The sequence below is a fragment of the Silene latifolia genome, chromosome 7 (genome assembly GCF_048544455.1).
Source record: "Silene latifolia isolate original U9 population chromosome 7, ASM4854445v1, whole genome shotgun sequence".
Classification (NCBI taxonomy): domain Eukaryota; kingdom Viridiplantae; phylum Streptophyta; class Magnoliopsida; order Caryophyllales; family Caryophyllaceae; genus Silene; species Silene latifolia.
The window spans coordinates 13,645,330-13,668,395 of NC_133532.1; the positions used below are offsets into that span (position 1 = coordinate 13,645,330).

General features: G+C 37.2%; 3 protein-coding genes and 1 non-coding gene across 4 annotated transcripts; 1 reads left to right on the top strand and 3 right to left on the bottom strand.

The window, feature by feature from the left end:
* Positions 1–1,727: 1,727 nt before the first annotated feature.
* LOC141593836 (small nucleolar RNA R71) lies at positions 1,728–1,835 on the bottom strand. Its single transcript, XR_012521896.1, has one exon. It is a non-coding gene; the product is annotated as a small nucleolar RNA R71 (small nucleolar RNA).
* An 11,669-nt stretch (positions 1,836–13,504) lies between these two features.
* Positions 13,505–17,121, bottom strand: LOC141591792 (translocase of chloroplast 159, chloroplastic-like). Its single transcript, XM_074412256.1, has 2 exons — positions 16,597–17,121; positions 13,505–16,512 (listed from the first exon to the last, which is right to left on the bottom strand). Exons 1-2 carry the CDS (start codon positions 17,104–17,106, stop codon positions 13,594–13,596), a joined length of 3,429 nt encoding a protein of 1,142 aa, XP_074268357.1. The 5' UTR covers positions 17,107–17,121; the 3' UTR covers positions 13,505–13,593.
* Positions 17,122–17,146: 25 nt separating this feature from the next.
* On the bottom strand, positions 17,147–17,985 carry LOC141589745 (uncharacterized). Its single transcript, XM_074410370.1, has 2 exons — positions 17,212–17,985; positions 17,147–17,155 (listed from the first exon to the last, which is right to left on the bottom strand). The coding sequence occupies exons 1-2, from the start codon at positions 17,896–17,898 to the stop codon at positions 17,147–17,149; spliced, it is 696 nt and encodes a 231-aa protein (XP_074266471.1). The 5' UTR covers positions 17,899–17,985.
* Positions 17,986–19,329: 1,344 nt separating this feature from the next.
* On the top strand, positions 19,330–22,957 carry LOC141590904 (heat shock factor-binding protein-like). The gene is made up of 5 exons (XM_074411419.1): positions 19,330–19,437; positions 21,473–21,523; positions 22,064–22,087; positions 22,177–22,219; positions 22,602–22,957. Exons 1-5 carry the CDS (start codon positions 19,435–19,437, stop codon positions 22,751–22,753), a joined length of 273 nt encoding a protein of 90 aa, XP_074267520.1. The 5' UTR covers positions 19,330–19,434; the 3' UTR covers positions 22,754–22,957.
* Positions 22,958–23,066: the final 109 nt, after the last annotated feature.

Sequence of the window (23,066 nt, forward strand, 5' to 3'; positions counted from 1 at the left end):
CGTTGCATCCTCCTCTCCTATAAATAGGAGAGGTATTCCTAGGTTTTGGGCATCCAATTTTACGTCCCATTTCCACCTTAGAATAGCCTCAAGCATTATAATTCTCTCATTAGTTTTCATATTTTGTTTTCAATATTGTTAAGCATTTGGTTCTTAAACATTTGGTTATTTTATACATTCAAGCATTTGGTTACAATTTGTTCTTCTATACAAGTTATTCTCTATTAAGGTATTCTTATTTCTAGTTTGCAATTTACATTACTAATTTAGTTACCACATAGTTTACAATTAAGTACTTCATTTTACATTAGCATTATTCCTTTTACATGTTATATTATCAAATCCATATAAATCATACAACCATGTTTAGCATTTCTTATAATTTAGTTTGCAATTTACATTTTAGTATGAGTAGCTAAATTTCCTAGTCTAAGGGCTAGGGGAACCATGCATAAATCAAGTATATAACATGATAAAATAGATTAATAATAATATTGTTCATATTGCTTCTATCACATGCTTGTGCCACAATGTTTAATCGTTGTTTAGGGCCCTATTCAATTGATTAAGTTTGTTTATTCGTTCTATAAGTCGAGAGGCACGGAATTGAATTAGACTAAGCATGTATAGTAGGACGACCTAGTCATGGACGAGAGTTTCTCTAGGACCCGGTCTATGGTTGACACTAATATCGTAAGGTGGGTGTCTCTAAGCCTAAGCAATTGATAATGTTATTAGTACCAAATTTATCATGATCGTATATTTACCCTTGCATGTGTGACCCGAACCCCTTAGACTCCCTTTTATTATATAATTTACATTACAACTTTTGTTATCATTAAACAACCAAACCAAACTAAAAACGATTTCGACCTTGATAAGAATCTACCCATAGCAATTCACGACGTAATTCCCGTTTCCTTGTGGTTCGACCCCTATTACTACATTAATTTGTGTTTAGGGAATTTTATCTTTGCATAGGTACGCGATAAGCCTATCAAATTTTGGCGCCGTTGCCGGGGAAACGGTTTTATTGCATTTTGAATTGTCAATTTTTATCTTGTTTTTCTTTGTCTTGAGGAACACTTGTTCCTTGAGACCGTTACTTATCATTTTCCTAGAAATTGTTGTCTTATGCCCAGGTCCTCTCGTAGTGGAGAATTGCTTTCACCGGATTCCGATCCCGAGAAAACCTTTAGGAGAAGACGACGTTTTTGGAAGGAAGTGAAAGAAGCCACTTCTCCCATACAAGTTGAAAGTGCTAGAAAGTCTTACTTAGATGATCTAGAGGTTCTTGAAGAGGAGGAGGTTTCTTGTTCATCAACTCCACCACATTCACCATCTACTACCAAAAAGATGGTGAAACTTTCCGATCATTCAAAGCCCACCGCGGCCATGCTTCCGGCCGGAATCACAACCACTCAAATCACTGCGCCGGATTTCGAGATCAAACCGGCTTTCATTAGCCTTGTGGAGAGGAAGCAATTTGGGGGAAGTCCTTTGGAGGATCCCAATTTGCATGTGCAAAACTTTTGTGACTATTGCTCCATGATCCGTCAAACGGGCGTCACTCAAGCCCAAATAAGGGAGATACTTTTCCCTTTCTCTTTGAAAGACAAGGCCAAACTTTGGATCAATAGCCTTGACCGCACCACCTTGGGAATCACCAATTGAGAGACATTGGCTCTTGCTTTTTATCAAAAGTTTTTTCCACCGGAGAAAACCCAAACTTTAAGGAGCCAAATCAGCGGATTCCGTCAACAAGCTCTTGAGAGCTTATATGAAGCTTGGGAGAGGTACAAGGAGCTCCAAAGACAACGCCCACATCATGGGCTAGATGAATGGTTTCTAGCAATAACATTCTATAATGGATGTTGTGCCGAGTCCCGAAGGATTCTTGATTCCGCCAACAATGGGCGGTTTGATCAAATTGACACCGACCTTGCTCATGCCACGATCGAATATATGGCGGTCCATGATGCACAATATGTCAATTCCCGAGTTGTGACATCCAAAGGTAAAGAATAATCCTCTAACAACTCCGTTTTGCTAGCTCAAATTGCCTTGCTTCAACAACAATTGGCGGAAAGGGATGCTAAAGATTCCCTTCAACAACTCAATGTCGTGTCTACAACAAGCCAAATCATTGTGTGTGACGGTTGTGGAGAAGCGGGTCATTATGCCTCTCATTGCCGAGCCCCCATTGAAGAGTTAAATGCTTTTCAAGCTCTAAGACAAAGTTCATATCCACCGGGTACATTTTCCAACACTTATAACCCGAATTCAAAATTTCATCCGAACTTGTCTTACACTAGCAATAATGTGCTTAACCCTCAACCCCCACCACAACAAAATGCCTATGTTCCTCAACAACAAAAGTATATCCCTCCACCGGGTTATCAAAATCAACAAAGGCCCCCACAAAACAATTACCAACAAAATCCACCACAAAATGGCCAATAAAACAACCAAGGAGGTGGTAAACTCGAGGGCATGATAGTCCAAATGCAAAGGGAACTATTGGCTCAAATTCAAAAGAATGATCAAGCTCATAGTGCCGCGGTCAAGATGTTGGAACAACAAGTGGCTCAACTAGCCGCTTCTAGCTCTCAAAGAAAGAACGGTCAACTACCTCCCCAAGGTGAGCAACCACATGAAACCGTTAATTCTATCTCCTTGAGAAGTGGTACTAGCTATGATGGGCCATCCATGACTTTGGATGAAGAGGTGGTTGTTAAAAAGGCCAAGCTTGGGGGAAATGATGAAAAGAAGGCTAGTGATGAGCCTCTTGTTAAGGATCGTGTGCCATTTCCTCACCGGTTGTTGATGCTAAAAAGGAGGAGCAAACTTGATGCCAAAGATGTTGGGTCTCCTATGCCCAAAGAAAGTGATGAGGTGGTTGTTGAAGAAGTCTCTCCTAATGCTAAGGAGAGTGATGCCGTTCCAACAAAGGTGAGTGTTCCCAATGAGGATGAGAAAGTGAAAGATGTGGAGGATGCTCCTCCCAAGGAAATTGTTCAAATACCATTTCCCCATCGTCTAGCAAAGCAAAAGGAAGAAGGTAAGTTCGGTAAGTTCATGGAAATGTGTAAGAATTTACAAGTCACCGTCCCATTTTTAGAATTGCTTACCCAAGTCCCCTTCTATGCAAAGTTTATGAAGGAAATCCTCTCAAAGAAGCGATCCTTCAATGAGGTAGAGACCATTGCTCTCACCGAAGAGTGTAGTGCACTCTTACAAAATAAGTCTCCCCCGAAACTTAAGGACCCCGGTAGCTATTCTATTCCTTGCACAATAGGCACATATACCATTGATAAGACCCTTTGCGACCTAGGTGCTAGTGTAAGTGTCATGCCCTATTCTCTTTATGAAAAACTTAACATGGGTGCTTTAAAATGCACAAGTATTACATTGCAAATGGCTGACCGTTCAGATCCGTAACCGAAAAAAAAAAATTAGACTCTTGTCTTAGATCTTAGTTCAATCTAGTACTCCCTCCATCTAGAGCTGTCAAAAGATGATCCAACCCGAAAACCAATCGAAACTCGCCCGAAAATAACCCGCTTTTTTCAATCCGAACCCGAAGACTACCCGACCTGATAATAACCTGCACATTTAGAGGCAAAACCCACCAAATCCGTGACCCGACTCGAAATAGGTAAATTTATTACTCCTTCCGTCCTATTTGTATTGTCCTCTTTTCTCCAAAATTTATCTCATTTTTAATGTCTCCTTTCTTAATGTAGTATGATAAAATTAGTAAACTACCACTAATACCCCTAAGTTTTTAACTGTCATTCACCTTATCAAAATTAGATTGTCCCTTTTGTTCTTAACTAATGGGGTAAAATAGTAATTTTATCCTATTTGTTAAATCCTTCCTAAAAGAAAAGTAGGACAATAATAGTGGGATAAAGAGAGTGAAATTTTGTATTAAATCATATAAAAATAATATAAAATGATCAAATATAATTTGAATTTTATAAATTTTGGAATAAAATATGTTTATATTTATTTTAAAGCATAGATGGCTAATCACTCAAATGATTACAATATAAATATAGTCGATACTGGTCATGTACGTGTAACAATTGATCGATCCAATATTTTGTATAGTGTTAAGATATTGAATATATTAAGAAAAAAATGGCTTACTCTTACTAATATCATATAGTATTAAACAAAATACATACAAAAATTAAGCATAACTACGAGCTTGTAATTAAAATTAAAGAAAATAAACATTTGTAAAATTGTGTTAATCATAGTATCAGACCTGTTTACGACCCTAACCTGACCGAACCCGTATAAACCCGACCCAAACCCTTAATTTACAAACGGAAAAAAGACTCGACTCGTATTTTACCCGAACCCGTAACCCGCCCATTCGACAGGTCTACGGCTCCATCCCATTTTTATTGTCCCCTTTTCTCCAAAATTTATCTCACTTTTATTATCCCCTTACTTAATTTGGTATGATAAATTAATAAACTTCCACTAATACCCCTAAGTTTTTAACTACCATTCACCCTATTAAAATTGTAATTAGGGGTGAGCAAAACCGTGTACCCGATACGGTTTTGAAAACCGTATCGGGTATACGGTTTTAAAAAGTGCAAAAATCACTATACGGATCCGATTCGGTTTAACCGTATATACGTTTTTCGGGTACTCGGAAAAACCGTGTATACGGAATCCGTATATACGGATACGGTTTGGTGACAAATGCCCAATTAAACATTGTAATTATTCAAGAGCTAGTAATTACCTCTAATATGACCACCTCTTATAAAAGACTAATTTTTGTTTATTGAGATAAGTTAGTAAAAAAAAGCCGTAAAAAACATTAAAAGAGTGGAGTTGAAAGAGGAACTTTGCATTTTTTTAAATTTTTTTATACAAAAAATTCAAACCGTGTCAGAAACCGTATACACGGTTTCGTTTTTTGCCCGACCCGGATACGGTACGGTTTTTATAAAACCGTATCGTATATACGGATTTTCGTATACGAAAATCCGTATAACTCAAACCGTATACCGTATCGTATCCGTATTATAAAACCGTATCGTATAGTTTTGCTCACCCCTAATTGTAATATCGCTTCTGTTCTTAATTAAGGGTAGAATAGTGATTTTATTTTATTTGTTAAATCATTGAAAATTAGGACAATAAATGTGGAATTAAGAGAGTAAATTATCAGACTGCAACTCTTCTAGAAATCAACAAATTACAAGAAATGGCGGGCAACAAATCTAGGAAGAAGAACAACAATGGCGCAAAGAAAGGAGGAAAAGGAAAGACGACGAATTCAGAGGGCAATAACACAGTATGTTGCAAGTATTGTCCACACAAGTCTCAAAGACTGCTTGAAGTCGCAAAACACTTGATGGTCCATACAAGGTATTCACTAAATCTGAATATTGTATTAATTTTAGATTATTCTGTTTTTTTTCCTTTCAATTAGATATATTCATTAGATCTGCATTCTACACTAGTGATTTTGTTTCTTAGTTGAAGGTATTCATTAAATCTGAATATTGTATTAATTTCAGATTATTCTGTTTTTTTTTTCAAGTAGATCTATATTCATTAGATCTGCATTCTACACTAGTGATTTTGTTTCCTAGTTGAAGGTATTAATTAAATCTGCATATTGTATTAATCAAGCAGAATCCGAGGGTGCGATATTCACGGGTAATATACCTAAACCTTCTAATAATATCGCTAATTCGGCTCCAAAAAATAATATCGTTAATTCAGCTCCAAAAAATAATATCCATATTCCTAGAATAAAGCAAAAGATTTCCCTCTTAAATAAGCATACCAATAAACTCCTCTCCCAAGCTAATTTCAAAAATATTCAGCATAAAAATATCCCAACTGATAATATACTCCCACCCAACCTTCCTTCATCTACTCTCCAAGATATCACGAATCTACCAAAACCTACAAAAACTTCAAACATCGCAATTTCGTCACTACATTCGATCCCGCTAGAAATCCAAAATAAATCCCACCATGCTCGACCTAATAATCAAGTCACTGAATCAAAATCATTAGAGCATGCTACCTCATCATTATTATTTAAAAAAAATTGAAAAGTTATAGCATTAAATACAAACTAAAGCACAATAAATATTAAAATTTGCTTTTTATATGTTAAGAAAATTAAAATAAAAATTAAACTAAAAAGTAAAATCAATATATCTAATTATCTATACGATAATATTACAAGGCATGTTGTGTGTTTAATTGACCAAATTTTACATTTTTTTTAGCTTGTTATGACACCACCTCACAATTATGTAAAATTATTAAACTAACTCTTTCACATAAGTATTAAATTTACTAAAATTCCTTACAAAAGTGTCCTTATATATTTTGTAACATATAAGTTAAAATAATCAATATATCTAATTATATATAAGATAATATATTTTATCATCATTTATTTCTTCGGCGTTTATAATTCTCCATATAATCTTTCAAAACAATACTAACCATTCAATCTAATTTGAATTATAGTTTAAAAATAAATATATAGAAATTTCTATTTTAAAAAGTTCTTTTAGGTTGAATTAATTACGTAGCTAAAAAAAATGAAGACAATAATAAAAATAATCGTGACAAAACACTAATAAACATAACAATATTCGTGGCAAAGTACTATTAATCCTGGAAATATATTTTGACGAAATATTATGCCAATATAGGTATTCATTAATAAAAACGTTTTTCTTACGAGTCCCTTTTGTCATCAGGCTCAGTACAACCGCAAATTTGGGCTTGCATAACACCACGAACGTGATAACATAGTTAATACCTTGAATTTCACGGGTAATAGAACTAGTTATTCGTCAAAAACTAAATATATAAGATAAAATATAAGTTGATATCCTGACCCGATATTGACCCGACCCGACTTGCCACCTGTTGATGGCTCGACCCGAACATGACCCGACATGACCCATAACCGATCCAAACTGTCATTGACCCGACACAACCCGAACCCGTTTTGACTCGACTCTTAACAAATCCGAGTGACCAAATTGTCACCTCTCCCTATACTACTATCTTTCCCCAAAATCATCCCCAAAATAAATGGCGGGAAAACAATCTGGGAGGAATAAATCCAAAAAGGTCAGGAAGGTTGCAGCAAATAATGGTAAGGGTATGATTGCAGGAAATGACAAAATCAAACTGCACAAATGCAGTTACGGATCGGATGAATTTGAGAGTTCTGTTGTACAACCAGCTCATGTTGCTGCTCGCATCAGGTACTGACGTACGGTTCAATTTTTTTGATCAAAATGCAATTTATTGTTGGATTTGTATTCACTTTATAAATTTATGTTGTAAATCTACATTATATGGAACAGTAACTGAAGAATTGATTTTGTTTTTGGTATTATTATCAAATTTAGAGTCGGTTTATCACTAATGTTGTTCGATTTTTTTATTAATAAAAATGTTGTTTATTAATGGATTGGTATTCTCACTGTATGAATTTATGCTGTAGATCTGCCTGCATTATGGAGTATATATGGTTTATAATTTCGAATGATAAAAGTCGCTTCTCCCTCACTATTGTCTACTGTTTGTTTCCAAATAAATGTGACAAACAATTATTAAAAAAACGCTTCCTGTGTACTGATCATTACTTACCTTCATTAAAATACTACTCACAAAAAATATAAATGGTAAATACAAAACTATTGAGATAAGAGCGAGTATTGAACACGCGGCAAGCAAACGAGGCCATATAGGCCAGCATACTTGCTTATGCGAAGAAGAGGACGCATCGAAATTCTCGGGTAGCTGGGTCCTTATTTCACTCATTTTAACCTGCAAACCAAGGATTAGGATTAGCAGGTGTTAAATGAATGACACATTGAACATTGATTATAAGATGAGATAGCGTAGTGCCTTGCCCAAACAACACTTTAAGGTAGTAAACATTGACAACGTTTGTAAATAATCGTGACAATAAGTCTGGTTTACAAATGAAATGAATGCACAGTAAAGCTGGTATGGTGGCTAGAAGTGAAGATGTGGGTGAGTAACCTTCCTAAACACAGGCAACATTTGTAAAAAAAAATGTGACAATGAGAGAGGGGTGATGTGAAGGTGTCTGCCAAAACATAACCTGTTATATATCTCAAAATCAAATGCAGTAAATCAATAATAATCAACCAAACCAATTGTGAAATCCACACTCTTCTCAAACCAAGTGCTCACCTCAAACCTCCCTCACCTGAACTTCAATCACCGAACATGTGCAAACGATCTGAACCTTGCTGCTGACAGCAATTTACAACTCCTCCCTGATTGGGACTCCAACTTTGACCCATATTTTACAGTGAATTTTTTTAGAAAATGAAATCCCTTCAACCAACTTTTGACACCTATACCAGGGCTGTGATTGTTTCCCTATTTGAAGTTCTCTAATTATCTTCAAAATTCTCCATTATTGTTGTGACTATTTCCCATATATTAATATTTCCCTAATAGCTTTTCTTTGGACATGCAGGGCTCTCTTTCCTCGCTAGGGATCTCTTTCCTCACTGAAGGAGTTCGTTTGCTGGTTGCTGGAGGTGTTCTGTTGAGGGTGGTTTTACATCAGGACTTTTTACACTAGTAGTATTATGATATTGAGACGTTGACATTGCTTTGTTTTTTTTAGATCTGTAAAGCGCATCTTGAACTTTTTATTGCAGTTTTAGGAGACTCTGATATCGTGTCGTTATGATATATGCAGCGGGCGCCTAATCACGAAACCAAATCAATTTGTGCGTAGGGTGGGTTCTTAAAAATTTAAATTGTGTGTTTGTGAGTTTGAAATCACAAAGGAAAGGGAATCATTGTCATTCACCATCTTAAACTACAACCATCACCAACATCCAGCATCATCATCACCCACTACCACCTCCGGTCACCACTCCCCACACAGGACACCACCATCGCCGGTCACACCCCTCACGTGGCAGGCGACTCGTTCGACATCCCATCGGAACCGCCCACCCCGAGGGGGGATCAACTCAGAGGAGTTAGGGGTAAACCCATTGTTGATTTGGGGTAAAGGGAAACCAAAAAATGTCAAACAAATACCAACAAAGGGAAAGGAAGGGTTTGTAGCTCAACCCATACCAAACGCCCCTTACTTGCTTAAATCCTGACTACCGCCCACTTTAAGGTGCAAGAGTTTGTAGCTCAACTTTTCCATATCAGAAAAAAAGAAAACGAGTATAGATTTAAATGGCAACATGGCATGGTATATACTTACAGTTTCTGAAGTGCCAAGGGGTCTCGATATTTTATGTCAGTGTATCAACAGTAAATTTCTAAAAAATGTACTGAAAATTAAATTCCAAAATGACAAATTTGACGTCATCATCAAAGAATATATACCTAGTTCATTGAGATCCTCCAGAAAGCATAGATTCGGCCATTACATTTCTGTCTGCAACTCAGCAAGAATCTTACCATGAGTAACTACATAAAATTATCAAGCGTGCAATTAGTTTTCTGCTTTTCACATGCAAATCATTATACACTAATTGCAGCATAGAAACACCTCTAGGATTCCGACCCTATGCATTTTAAAACTGAACATACAGCAACAATAACAGAGAATAGGCTTACATCTCAGGTATTGCTTCTCCAGCTAAAACCAGCACATTTTCACCAAATCAAATGTCACCAGTAGGTACTTCTACGGAAATGGCGTCATAACAGTGTACTGCCTTTGCAGAAGAGTGAGTTTCTGATGACGTAATCACAACCCATGCTTGAAATCATACAAGTATCTGAAAAATCACATAACTTGAGGCAGAAGATCTGGAGTTTGCAACCAATCAAATCTCGACTCAATCAAATTATAAAAACTTCCCGGTGAAATTGAGCTCAAGATGGTCTTAAATCATGGAAAGATCAATAATTTTATGACCAGTTGGTGCAAGAGAAGAATTACCACAAGATAACGATTTACTCAACACTACGCAGAGCAGGTAAAGAGAGAGACGATAACAAGCATCTAAGAAGCCGCACTGATAAAACTGATATGGCTTGTGGGTACTCCCCCATCTTTCATAAAGAAAGTAGAAGTCGACGCGTTGTAGGGAAAAATCTATGTGGTCTGCACTTCTGGTCGTTTCATTTCTAGTTTCAAAACTAAGATTGTACAACAACAACAACACCACCATAGCCTTAATCCCAAAATGATTTGGGATCGGCTGACATGAATCATCCTTTAGAACCGTCCCTGGGTGAACGCACACCTCAAAATGCGAATAGAAAAGGGAAAAATGAAAAATGAAAGGGAGAGCGAAAATGTATACAAAGTCAAGGTAAACTTACAGGTTTTAAAATCGAATTCCGGATTTCTTTTATAAAAACTTAAAATTTAAATCGAGAGAAAAGATTAAAACGATTTTGAAAACCGAAATAGAATTAAAGATCCGGAATGCCTTAAAAGTAAACCAAGTAAAATATATAAGAAAGTGGTTGGTAAAAAAGGTGTAATAAAGGAGAGAAGAACAAATAATTTTTTTTAAAAATTAAATAAAAACACTAAATATGTATAAGAACTAAGATTGTACATATATTTCAAAAAAAAGCAAATATAATATGCTATAGCCCAATTCAGGGAAAGTGTCATGATCCAAGTAAGTACCAATTTGCCATTCCGATTCTAGCAACTTTAATTCCCAAATAGTCCTAAGGTCATTCATCAAACTACAGAAAATGTCATCAATTGAAGTTCATCATTTTTTTAATCCATTTCGGTTAAAAAGAGATTACAACCACAAGCCACCACCGACCCTTAGCCTAACCGCTTCATCTCCTACCATAACCAACCGACTCGCCTTGTCTTCAGATGGATGTTTCTGGATCCACTATGGCCACTTGAAGCTCATCGCCGGACCCACCTCGACCACTCCCCTTACGACTGAACTTATCCGACCCATACTGACCTCTCATTCATCCTTAAAAGTTACACTATCTCCCAAAAGAAGACACTGTAACAGGCACCTTAAGACTACAGCTTCGAACGAGGGAAATGCATTCAGAAGCAATCAAATGATCATCAAATTCACAAATATGCAGGTCGTTGCGTGCATAGACAATGAGGGACAAAAATAAACTGAGAGCACCAATCAACATTTCCAACAAATGTGTGATTTTTAACAGATAGAAATACGGTAGAGCTATTTCAATGGTTTCCATTAGTGAACGCATGCAAAATGAAGTATCAAGTAATTATGTCACAGATACAGGGACTCACAGTATGCCATCAACAGACAATATATCAGTGACAGATGCAATAAGATTTTAGACAAATTAGGGATTAGAATGATTGATTGAAGACAATAACCATGTATAGCCATATTTTTTATAGTTCAATAATAACAAAGTTCTAATTGAATGAAAAGAAATCATGTAAGGCTTAAAAATCTGGTTCGCACAAAAAAGAAAGGCAGTTAAAAAAAACCAACAATTGTTTTGAAAGTAATACCTCACCAGCTCACCAAAAAGATGCATTCCAAACAAGTTCAGGGACCGTCAAGTGAGACCTATTCAGGAGAAACCGTTTTTTTTTTTTTAATAATTGGAGTGCATAAATTTGAAGAGTGTTTGGGTTCAGTTGGATGATTTAGGGGATCATTTGTTATTCCTTGGTTCGGCATCATCAATTTCAGCATTGGCTAAAGATCGCACTGTGAAGAACAGAATCTATCTACCACGACGTAGGGGTAATGGAATTGTCTACTATTCACTTGATACAGGCAAATATCACACTTTGGGAAAAGAAGATCCAATGGATGATTTCTACGGCACGAGCGCCCAATCATTTTGTTGTTGGATATAATTGTTTTCTCATCACGACTCGATTTTTGAACCTAGCTATCTGACCCATTTATCGGTATCATATTTTGTGGATGTATATGTCTTGGGTTGCTTTTGTTTTAGATGTAATTCTGGCAAGAGTTGTATGTAAGGTCTTATAGGTAAAGACTTCAGCCCCAAGGAGTATAATTTCAGATGTATTCATGATTAGATAAATTGAAAATTATTTTCCTGTTTCACTTATTAAACTTATTATCTTCTACAATTTTCTTTTGTCTGAAATCCGGCAAAAGAAAATCTCAGTTAACCAATGTATTATCTTTCTTTCTCATATTCTGACTTTCCCTTTGATAAAACACCGGCAAATCAGAATAGGAGCCGTGAATGTGTAAAAATGCAGCAAATATAAATCCAGTGACTAATTAATCGACTGCCCTTTTCTTTACCGCAAGAGATGCAGCTGTATCATACAGATTTGAGGGTAACAGATAAAATTATGACGACCTAAAACTTGCTCTACAATGTAACATGACGAGAAGTTGAGGTGGTGCTACAGAAAAATCAAGGGACATTTCTTGTATGCAGCTATAAAAAATACATGGAGGAACATAGAAAACGAAAACACAGAGTAGCAAATAAGAAGAATTAAGATGAGTTTTGGAATAAAAAGCACAAATTCTGATGGAAAATTCAAAATTGCAGGTACATTCGTTTTTGTTTGGCCAGACATTAATTAAGGTAGCAATGTTCAATTAGACGTTGCACAGTAAAAGGCAGTAAAGCTGAAAAACAGATCTCAAATGTAGTAGTATGTTAAAAGAAAATAATTTTCAGTTTTTCCTAAACAATAATCTAGAATTCTACAATAGTCATTTGAGGCCTTAAAATGCAATTGGCAGGTCTAGAAGAGAGAAAACTTCTGCAGAGAAACAGGCAAAGCTATAATTTTAAACTCGTACCTCATGTGTTCCCTGTTTCTTGGAATCATAGCGCTGTAGTATACGAGAGTTGGTGGCAACAAGTATCAATCGCAAAGCCAACAGACCACCTGATATTAATCATACATAAAATGGACTAGTCAGTGACTCACTGATACAAGAGAATTGGCATTCGGTAGGAACTTGCAGCAATATTTCAGAATGAACTCTATCAAGAGTAGTTATACCTTTATACAGTAAATCTCATTAAAATCTCAGAGTGAAATAACAGGCTGAAGCATATATACACAGCTCAGGGGTGTTGAGATTTTGATGTCAGTGTCACAGTCATCGTTATCAAAACAAAGCACTAGAAATAAGTATCAAAAATGACAAATTTGATAACAACAAATAATCTTTACCCAATTCATTGTTCCAGCCGACACTAAATGCCCTTCCTTCTTGAAAACAAGAACAGATTCTCCAGTAAGCAGATTTGTGACATTCGTCCATGCCACTTCAGTGAGCAACTCAACAAGAATCTTGCCCTGTGTATATAGATAAACATTATCGAGCATGGAATTATTTTTTTGAAAAAACATTGACATTGATCTTCAAGGAATTTCCACGGAGCATGCACATTTAGAATATAATGAAAACCCGCAAGACAAGTACTCCCAAAGGAAAAAATAGGTGCTAAGAAGAAATACATTGAGCCTTACTGGAAAATACAACAAAACTGGCTCACAGAAGAAAATAGTCTATTATGATTGATTAATGATACAAGGATGAGAAAACAACAAATGCAATACAGATGTAAATAACAAATCTAATAGATAGAGTAGTTCTCACTATCATCCCCAGATCTCAGCTTCTGATAGATGGCAACAACAATTGGTATGAGACCAGCAAGGGCAATCGAGAGATGATCGGAGCTGCTAGTCCGCACTGTAACCTGTCCACTCATTTTGTTATTCAAAGCAGCTCGAACAACCATTTTTGAATTCCGCCCAACTGAAATCTGAGACTGAAGATTGCCCCCCACTGCTAGGTCACCTCTCCATTTCATTAAAGAAAGCGTAAATGATGATTGTTCCTGCCCTATTGGATAATCTGCTTCTCTGAGACGTACTTCAAGATTAGCACCATATGCAGCGTCTTTCTGAGATCGGACAGTTCCTGTGCTGCCCACCAAAACCAACCTCTTGCCCACCATTATTTGATCTTCAACTTTTATCCCTGTTGCTACATTTTCACCTAAAAATGTGACTGTAACTCCAGCAGCTGTCTTGTTCTTCTTCAAGTTTTTAAACTTGCTTTCCCCTCTCACAATGTATGCATATTGCTTGCCGATAGTTTGAACATCAAAACCCAATAAACTAGAACCATTTTCACCATGCTTAGCTGAAACTGCAGAATCCAGATGGATGTTGAAGTCCTTTTTGTCTTTATTCACCTGTACTGTCAACGATGCCGGGTAACGTTCTGCTATACCCATTGTGTGCTCTACGTTGACACCTTCATAGCCACAGTCATGGTCCCACCCATGCGGGTCCAAAACTGGCCTAGCCAAGAATTGTGAAGTTGGCTCCAAGAATCGGTAACGATAAGCAGGATTGTCACTATCGAAAGATGGAGGTAAAGTCATGTCAGGCAATGGAACTGGAACAGCTGCAGGTGCTCCATTTTCACCATCAAAATCTTCTGGATTCTCACCTATACCATTATTTCCGCTTTTCTTCGCATCCCTCATTCTTTTAAGCTCCTCTCTCCATTGCTTCCTTTGTAGAAGTTTTACTCGGTAATCATACTCTTCAAAGTACGCCTTCTTCTGATCACTGCTAAGTTTTGCCATCTGAGATTTCTTCAGAGGCTTAAATGGTGGAAGCTGATCATACTCCTCCTCTTCTTCTTGATCAGAATCTGACACATCGTCCAAGTCAATATCCGAGTCGACATTGTCACCCCCTTGATCAGCTGAAAGTTTTGGGTGGGCCCGAGGTTGCAACAATGAAGACAGCAAATAAGGGAGTGGCGGAGACCGGGAACGGTAACCAAAGAGCTTTCTAGGGTCAAAAGCATCTTGAATTTTTGAGCTAGCATTAGCTTCTGACAAGATTTTGACCGAGTAGCACAACAACAGTAATTGTGGCCTCCATGCTTGGCCATTGGGAAGTATCTTCTGGCCTTCCCGGTTCTTTCGACAGGCAGAGTGATTCTCAACAAGAGAAACAGGGTTCATCATATTTAGATTCATCAAACGCATTTCACCAACAGCTTGACCTATTGACTGCTGAACAATATGGCTACGTTGTGCCACAAACACCTCATAACTTAATGGGGTGCCAGATGGCCCATCCGGAGGTGCAGAGGACGCATGAGTAAGAGTGACAATTGCATTCCGCCAGATTGAAGTACCAAGAGAATTAGAGATCGTTTTTAACAAGGGTAGATCATTAAGATCTCTTGTCTGTGAGTCCAGGCGATCCACGTAAAACATCACATCTGGAGGATACTTGTTTGTCAGTTTCTTGACAGATGCCAGCACTTTACGATTGTAACCCTGCTCCATTGCCGCTGATCTGAGACCAGGTGCATCAATGAACCTGATCTTGACTCCGTCCACATTTCCGCAGACCTTGTTTACAGAAGTAGTTTCAGAATCAAATGCATTAATTTTGACCTTCTCTTCACCAAATATAGAGTTGATAATGGCGCTTTTACCAACACCTGATTTTCCAAGAACCAAGATGTTCAAGGAGAAGTCTAAATCTTTTCCCTCAGCTTCAAGCTGCATAGCTGTGTGCTTCGCATTATCAAGACTAAAGGCTGGACTAACCGTTCTCCCAGCAAAAACTGTTAGTTTATATAGAACTTGTGCCGCCAAGGAATGTTCGGCGGTAACACCGAGTTTTTGAGCCAGCCTTAAGAATTTCACCTTTAGATGCTGTAAATTCTGCAGCTTCTTTTTGTCTTCTTCACTAAGGTTCTCTTCTGATGGAGGAGCAAAATTTGTGGGATTAAAGAAACCTGAATTGGTGGGACCAGTGGTAGGCCTGGCAGACCGAAGTGATGGTTCCAAGCCAGCAGGCCGCTCCAAAGAAAAAAGGCGAGATCCATCTTGCGATCTTACAGTGATGGAGCCGGTATCCGTTCCTCCTCTAGTTGCAGCTTTCAACAAAGCAGTTAACGCAGCTGAATCAAAAAGCTCATTTCCGTCATCAGAATCAGCATCCTCAGAATCTGTGACTACCTGACCATCTATCATTCCGGAATTATCATGAGTTTTCAACTCTTCTGCAACCATTTTAGAAGAACTTCCACTTCCATAGTACATGAGATCATCCTCCCCATCTGTACCCGAGCCTAGATCATCGCCTTTCTCTTGCGCCACATAAATTCCATCCTCAGAATCCGCACTTGATTGCTCAAGCTGGCTCTTATCAGAGGTGGTCGAATCAAGCCCGTCAACCAAGACACTGGCATATGAACGGGGAGTTGCTTTCTCCCCACCTACTGAAACAGGACCAATAGCAGGCTCATCATTCATACTATTATCTAGCTCAACCTTCTCATTCTCTCCACCAGAATACTGTAATTCATCTGAAGGCTCACGTTCTTTGGAAACGAAATCAGTCTCCGACTTACTTTTTTCCGGGTTAAGTAACTCGGGGATCTCTATAGACCGGGGCGCTTCAGCAACATTGGTTTGAGCCTCTTCCAGCTCATCATCTGGCCTCTCAACAACCTGCACAGACAAAAAAAGGTCAGAAAGTTCAACATAGTCAGTGACAAGAAATTTAGCAAAATTATAATAGTCAGGAAGCCTAACCTCAGATGAAATTGGGTCTGGCATCGGTGAGAACTCGTTAGCCAATGACGCATTTTCAACAGCAGGGGCTACTACATCCTTTGTTTCAAGTTCCGTGCCCTCAGACTCAGATTCCCCAACGACAGCTACCCCTGATCTAATTCCCTCAACAACGTTGACTTCTATTGCATCAACAACGGAGTCACCTTCACCCACAAATTTTGCTTCATCAGTTCTAATGGCCGCCGGATCCTCTGAAGCATATTTTTCAGCAACAGAATCCTCGACCTCAGGGGCGACATCTTCAACCACTGAGTTTCCGACTACTGCACCTGATCCTTTCACTTCCCCAACGACAGCAACACTTGACCTAGCAGCTTCAGCAGCATCAACAGTAATGGAGTCCACAACACCAACAGCTTCAGGAAGTACAGAATCCACTGGAGCAGATTCTACTGCAACAGCGCCTTCCCTCGCTACAACATCCAAATCTTTCCTTTCCTCTAAAGCACCAACACTACTAGAGTCCATAACCGAATCATCCTCATTAGCCGATGGGACCATAATATCATCAACCGTCCTAGAATCCACCTCAACAGATTCAGCTTCACTCCCCTTGCTATCGTCAACTCCAACATCAGCAACCCCTGACCTCACAGCTTCAACCACATCCACATTTATGTTATCCACAACCGCGTCACCATCCCCCTCATCAACAACCTCATTTTCAATAGGTCTCTCCAACTCCGGCCCCTCCAAAGACTCACCCCACTCTTCCCCTTCCTCTTCCTCTTCCTCCTCGTCGTCCTCGTCATCTAAAACCCTAACCCTCGGAACAACCCTTTGAACACCATACAACTCCTCAATCTCACTACCCTCATCATCCTCTCCACTACCAACATCAGTATCCCCCTCACCCGACACCTTCGCCACCGGTACACCAACTTTACTACCCGAACCCGAACCCAAACCCGACCCGGTTTCAAAAACATCATTTTGAGGATTACCCACCATTTCCCCTACCATTTCCTCAACTGGGTCATCAACAAAAGCATCAGATTCCTCAAGTTCCACTAACCCAACATTATTTCCACTACTTAAACTAGTATTACTGCTAATATTACTATCATTATCAATTAAATTTGTGTTGTTTTCATTAAACTTATTAGATTTATTAAACGAATTATTCCTATAATAACTGTAATCATAATTGGTTTCGTAATCATCATCAGTTTCATCATCGTCGTCATCGTCATCATTAGAAGGTAAAGCACGGATACCTGAAGGTTGGCGGGAAAGAAGCGACGTCGTTTCTGGGTCCATAGCTTAATTTCTGGGTAAAATTAGGGTTTAAGGATTTTAATGGCGGGGGGTTTAAGGTATGCGGAGAGTTTTAAGTTATGGCGGAAAAAGTATACTCCAATAAATAGAGAAGTGTGAAAATAAAAAGGAAAAGGGATAAGGTAAGAGATTAATCAGCGTATACTTTTGGCCTTTCGTTGGAACTCAAATTGGTTGTAAGTTTTGGAACTACTCATTTCTCACAATTTATGTCCGTGACACAACCTCCAACATCATCGCTTTCGCAATTCCGAGATGAGCCAGTCTTCGAGTAGTACTATAGTAACTCATTTCTTTCTTTTTTTTTTTTTTTTTTTTTTTTCCCCAATGAATCAGATTTTCTTTCCTCTTTCTTTTTTTTGGAAAGGTTTCTATGTTGGGTAGGGTATTTTATGTGGTCCAAAATTATTTCCTTATTTCTTTGTACAAAATAGAGAGGGAAGAAATGCGCGACTTCAAAGAAATATTTATTATAAGCTTAAAACGAATTAAGTACATAACTATTTGTGTATATATTCTCTTTAAACAAATCGAATATATTAACTAAATAATTCAAACATCCTCCGCTTAACACAAAGAAATGCTTAAAACACAAACTACTCTCTATTTTCTATCACAAATTCTCATTGAAGACATGCACTATCCGTCATAAGCTGAAAATGGATAGTGTCTCTTTCATAATATGCAAGTGACAAATATCCATGGGGTGCTTCATTTCTTCTTACTTGCCCTCTCACTTGCTTTATTGTGAGAGGAAAATTATCCGTCACAAGTAAGACGCTTTGATTTTCTATGAGCAATTAAAGTAGTAAAATATTGTAGCATGCAAATAAAATACTTCAGGTCCTTATAACTAGATAGAGATGTATAATTTGGGTATATAACGGAATAGTGGATGTGAAATAAACGGAAACAATCAAAGGTTTTAGCTAGTCTTTGAAATTTTAGGTCCTTATAACTAGATAGAAATGTATAATTTGGGTCCTTGGAGTATACTTACCTAGTCACCTCACCCTTTTTATGTAAGTAATAGACTATATAACCATTTGTATGGTGTAAAATTCAAGCTCTATTTTAAAGTTTTCGAGTTTTATTTTAAAAAATCCGAGTTATATATTATAAAGTATCTGAACTCAACTACTTAAATATAAAAAAATAAACTTTAAAAAAACTCAGAAAAATTAAACATAAGCTTGGATAAATGTATATTAATTGTATAATTATAAACAGGAGGTATATAGTATTTATGCTTTTTGTTACTTTATCGCCTTATATCTAAAATAAACAACATAATATTAATCGGAAATAAACCGATTTGTTAAAATCGTTTTAATTTAAAATATAAAAAAATGTAAATAAGGTGGGGTACACAAAATATTCAAAACTCAAAAACGCCTCTCCCACTTCCCAATAAAACGGCCCACTTCCAATTTCCATACTGTCTTGCATTCTTCCCCAATTTCAAACTTTTTCATCATCGATTCAAATTTTAAACCCTAATTTCTCCGTTCCCCAGCTATGGTAAGCACGATTTCCCTTTCAAATTCATTTTCATTTGTATTTAATTTTTTCAGTTGATTCCTTGCTACGATCTCGCGCATTTCGATTCAAACAATTTGATTTATCGTTTCCAGATTTCAAATTTTAATTAATATCATCGTCTCATTCCCTGCATTAGACATTATAATCAAATAAGTGCATTTAATTGTAATTGTATGTGATCTTGTTGTTTGATGATTATGATGAATGTCTAAGAATTTGCAGTGATCTATTGAAGATTTGCGTAGTTGTAGCAAATGTGATATAGGTTTTCGTTGATTTCTAGTTGTAGCAAATGCCACCGGATTCCCTGTTTCCCACGTATTTCGTACTCGTATTCTGACTATTGTGATCTCTGTTGACTAAGTATCTGTGTTACAGTGTATAAAATGCGTAGTAATGTGTATCGCGTATGTGTATTGTGTATTCGTATCGCTGTGTAGTATGTATTAAAGAGTTACATGAGAATTGATGATTTAATTGTAAACGAGTCACAATTTGCTTGTTTTTGAGGACATCGTCTAGGTAATTACCTTGAGGTCTAAAGTTGTTTCTCAGTTGTGGTGCATATGGTGTTTTGTGTCGGTATGAGAATTTTTTTATCAAAGTAGTCGATTAGTTACACAATGTAGGAGTGTTTTTTTGTGTTAAAATGTTCTCCGGCATCCTCCGGCCCTCTATTAATTTGTTATGGGATCATAGTACCTTGTGTGTGTATTGTGGCTCTTTAATGTACGCCGATGTGCCTAGATTATCCGTTGACAAGTGTTAAAACGTGTGCAGCATTGCTTTGTATGAGCATATCTCTCTCAGTTCTTATTTGGATTTCGATTTAGTTTTTTTTAGATCTAATTGATCTGCAAAAGTGATTTTTAAAAAATGAGTTATTCATCCGATAAATCTTGTATGTAACGTTGAGGTGAGCCAATGGGGGTGAGGTTTAAGAAAAATAATATAAGGGCAGTTATGTTTGTATGTATGCACTGCCCCATGATAAACAACTTCAGTTGGTATCTTTAGCAGTTGGGGAAAATTGCCTGTTACTAATATACCAATTTCTGCTCATTGCTTCCCAATGACATTCCTTTTTTTTAATGGCCAAGACAGTTGTTTTAGTTGCTTATAGTGCTATACTGTCTTCTGTATACCTGTTTTAACGCTTTTATGTTGGGAGAGAGATAGTGCTCTGCTTTGTCGAGGTTATACTTGTTGAATGCTTGTTAAGTTGTTATATTCCTTCCAAGTGTTTTCTTTAAAATAACGCTACATATATAGTCATTCTGCTTGTTGTGTATCTTTTGTAATTAGGGAAAGTTACAAAAGATTACCTTTGATTTCTGCTAATGTGTTCAAGGATATGTATATTAATACTTTTCAAGCACGATTGGCCTAGGCACGGCTTAGTTTAGTCAAGACATGTACTTTCTAGCATGGAATATTCAGACTTCTGACCTTTCTCAATGTGCTTTGAATATGATGAAGGGTTCAACCTTTTGTTAATTCATACTGGCTGAGCTTAATCACTGGTTGTTTTAGAACTTTATATAAACATTACTCTCTTCCATTTGAATAAAATACTCCTTACATATATTCAATTCATGGTATGATTCCAGTGAATGGGAGGGAGTATATGGTAAGAAATATCGCATCACACAACATATTGTGGTTGGCTTCCACCTTTGAAGAAAGGCATAAACCTTGCTTGCAGATCTTGTATCTCACACTACGAGATGGCTAGATATGGGCATCCTTGCTACCAAAAAAAGAAAATGAGTAATACGGAGTAAATCGTTACATGAAAACTTTGTTATGCCTGAATTATGCTTTAGTTAGGTATTGTAATTTTTTTTTTTACTTCAATGAGGAGTAAACGGAGTAAATGTGTTGACAGCTTGAAGTCCTCTTAGGCTACATTGTAGGGAGAGTTTATGGCATGTTGATGCTCTATTAGTAAGATATTTCCCTTTTAATCATTCTAAGTTGGACTTTGTGTAATCTTTGCATTTTTTGCTTGTAGGATGGACATGATTCAGATGGTAAGCAAAATTCTGCAGACATGACAACTTTTGTAAGTTTCGTACAACTTCAATTTTATTTTTATTTTTGAACATCACCAATTTTATAGTCGGCTTTGTCTTAGCTCATACTATGCATCAAGTTTTGGCAATACACTTGTCCTCTCTTTTCTCCATAGTGTTATTTTATAACTGGCTGGGCCTATGATTTATTTTTCTGAAAATTTTCAAATACTGACTCTTCATATATTCAAATTGCTGTGCATGACGCCATGACGTCAGTTTTGAACTAAACATGTTTACTACACTCTTCTGACAGAGGACACTTTGTTCTATCTCATAAAGACACTTTAAGCATATAACCATCACAAAATTAGTCGACTAGCTTGTTCTGTAACTTTTGGGGTGTACTATAATCACCCTATTTCTTACTATCAAAAAAATAAATATTGAATCAATGAGTGCATTTTTTTGTTTTAAGGTACTTTTAGATAATTATTCATCCGTCATCTATAATGCTTCAGTCCGTGTGATTTTGAGACCTATAGAGCTTTACCCCCTTTATTTACTAATTTGTTTAATCTGCTATTCAGGTGCAAAACCTTCTTGCGCAGATGGTGAGTCCTGCTTATACCCCATTATTTTCGAATTCTGATAGACGATAGTCCGATAGGTAGAGCTTATTGACTTGATTTTTCTCTTGCAGCAAACCAGATTTCAAGCTATGTCTGACACTATTGTTACTAAGAATATCCTTTCAGTTTATTTTTACGAAGTACTTGATTATCAATTCATGAACCTTAGCATGACAAATACTTTTGATTTTTGTCGCTATATCACACAAAGTCCCTTAATATGGGCAGTTAACGTGTGTCTAAAACTTTCAGCTATTGATTTCCTAAATTAGCCGCAATTTTTTTTACTGTGGAGTAACAGTGACTTCTGCACTTCTCATTTCAACTTTCATCATGGGTCAATTGATAACAGTCTCCGAGCTAAACATAGGTAGGGTTATGCTTCCGCACATCTGACCCCTTAACACTGCCATTTGCTTCTGAATTGCTGGGATAGTGTAGTAAACCTTCCTAGACGATCATATATTTATGTGTTAATCCTTAACTTCCTTTGCACTTGATGAGATGGGTAATCGTATCAATGAGCTTGAGCAGAGCATTAATGAACTGAAGGCTGAGATGGGAGCTGAAGGATCTCCATCACCAATGACACCATCGAAATCTAAACCAGCCGAAAGCAAATCACAGGAAGCTTCTGAAGAAATCTAAGTGAAGTTCGGTCAAGTTCCATACGTGTACCTGTTTTTCTACCCCGTACTTAACTTGGGAAATTCAAACTGAAAATATGCTTTCCGAATTCTGATCACTAGGGATAGTTGTATTTAGACAATGCACGGTTTGGGTGCTGTCAGCTGTGTTTCTGCGGCCTTACATTATTAATCACAAGTTTATTAGTGAATGGAGTTTTAAGTATATTATCGGTGTGCCCTAGGAAACAGTTTCACAATTCTCATGGGTAAAAGATATGTCCAATGTTTTGACGCGAATTTTTAACTTGGAAACTTCAGAAGCTCGGCATAAA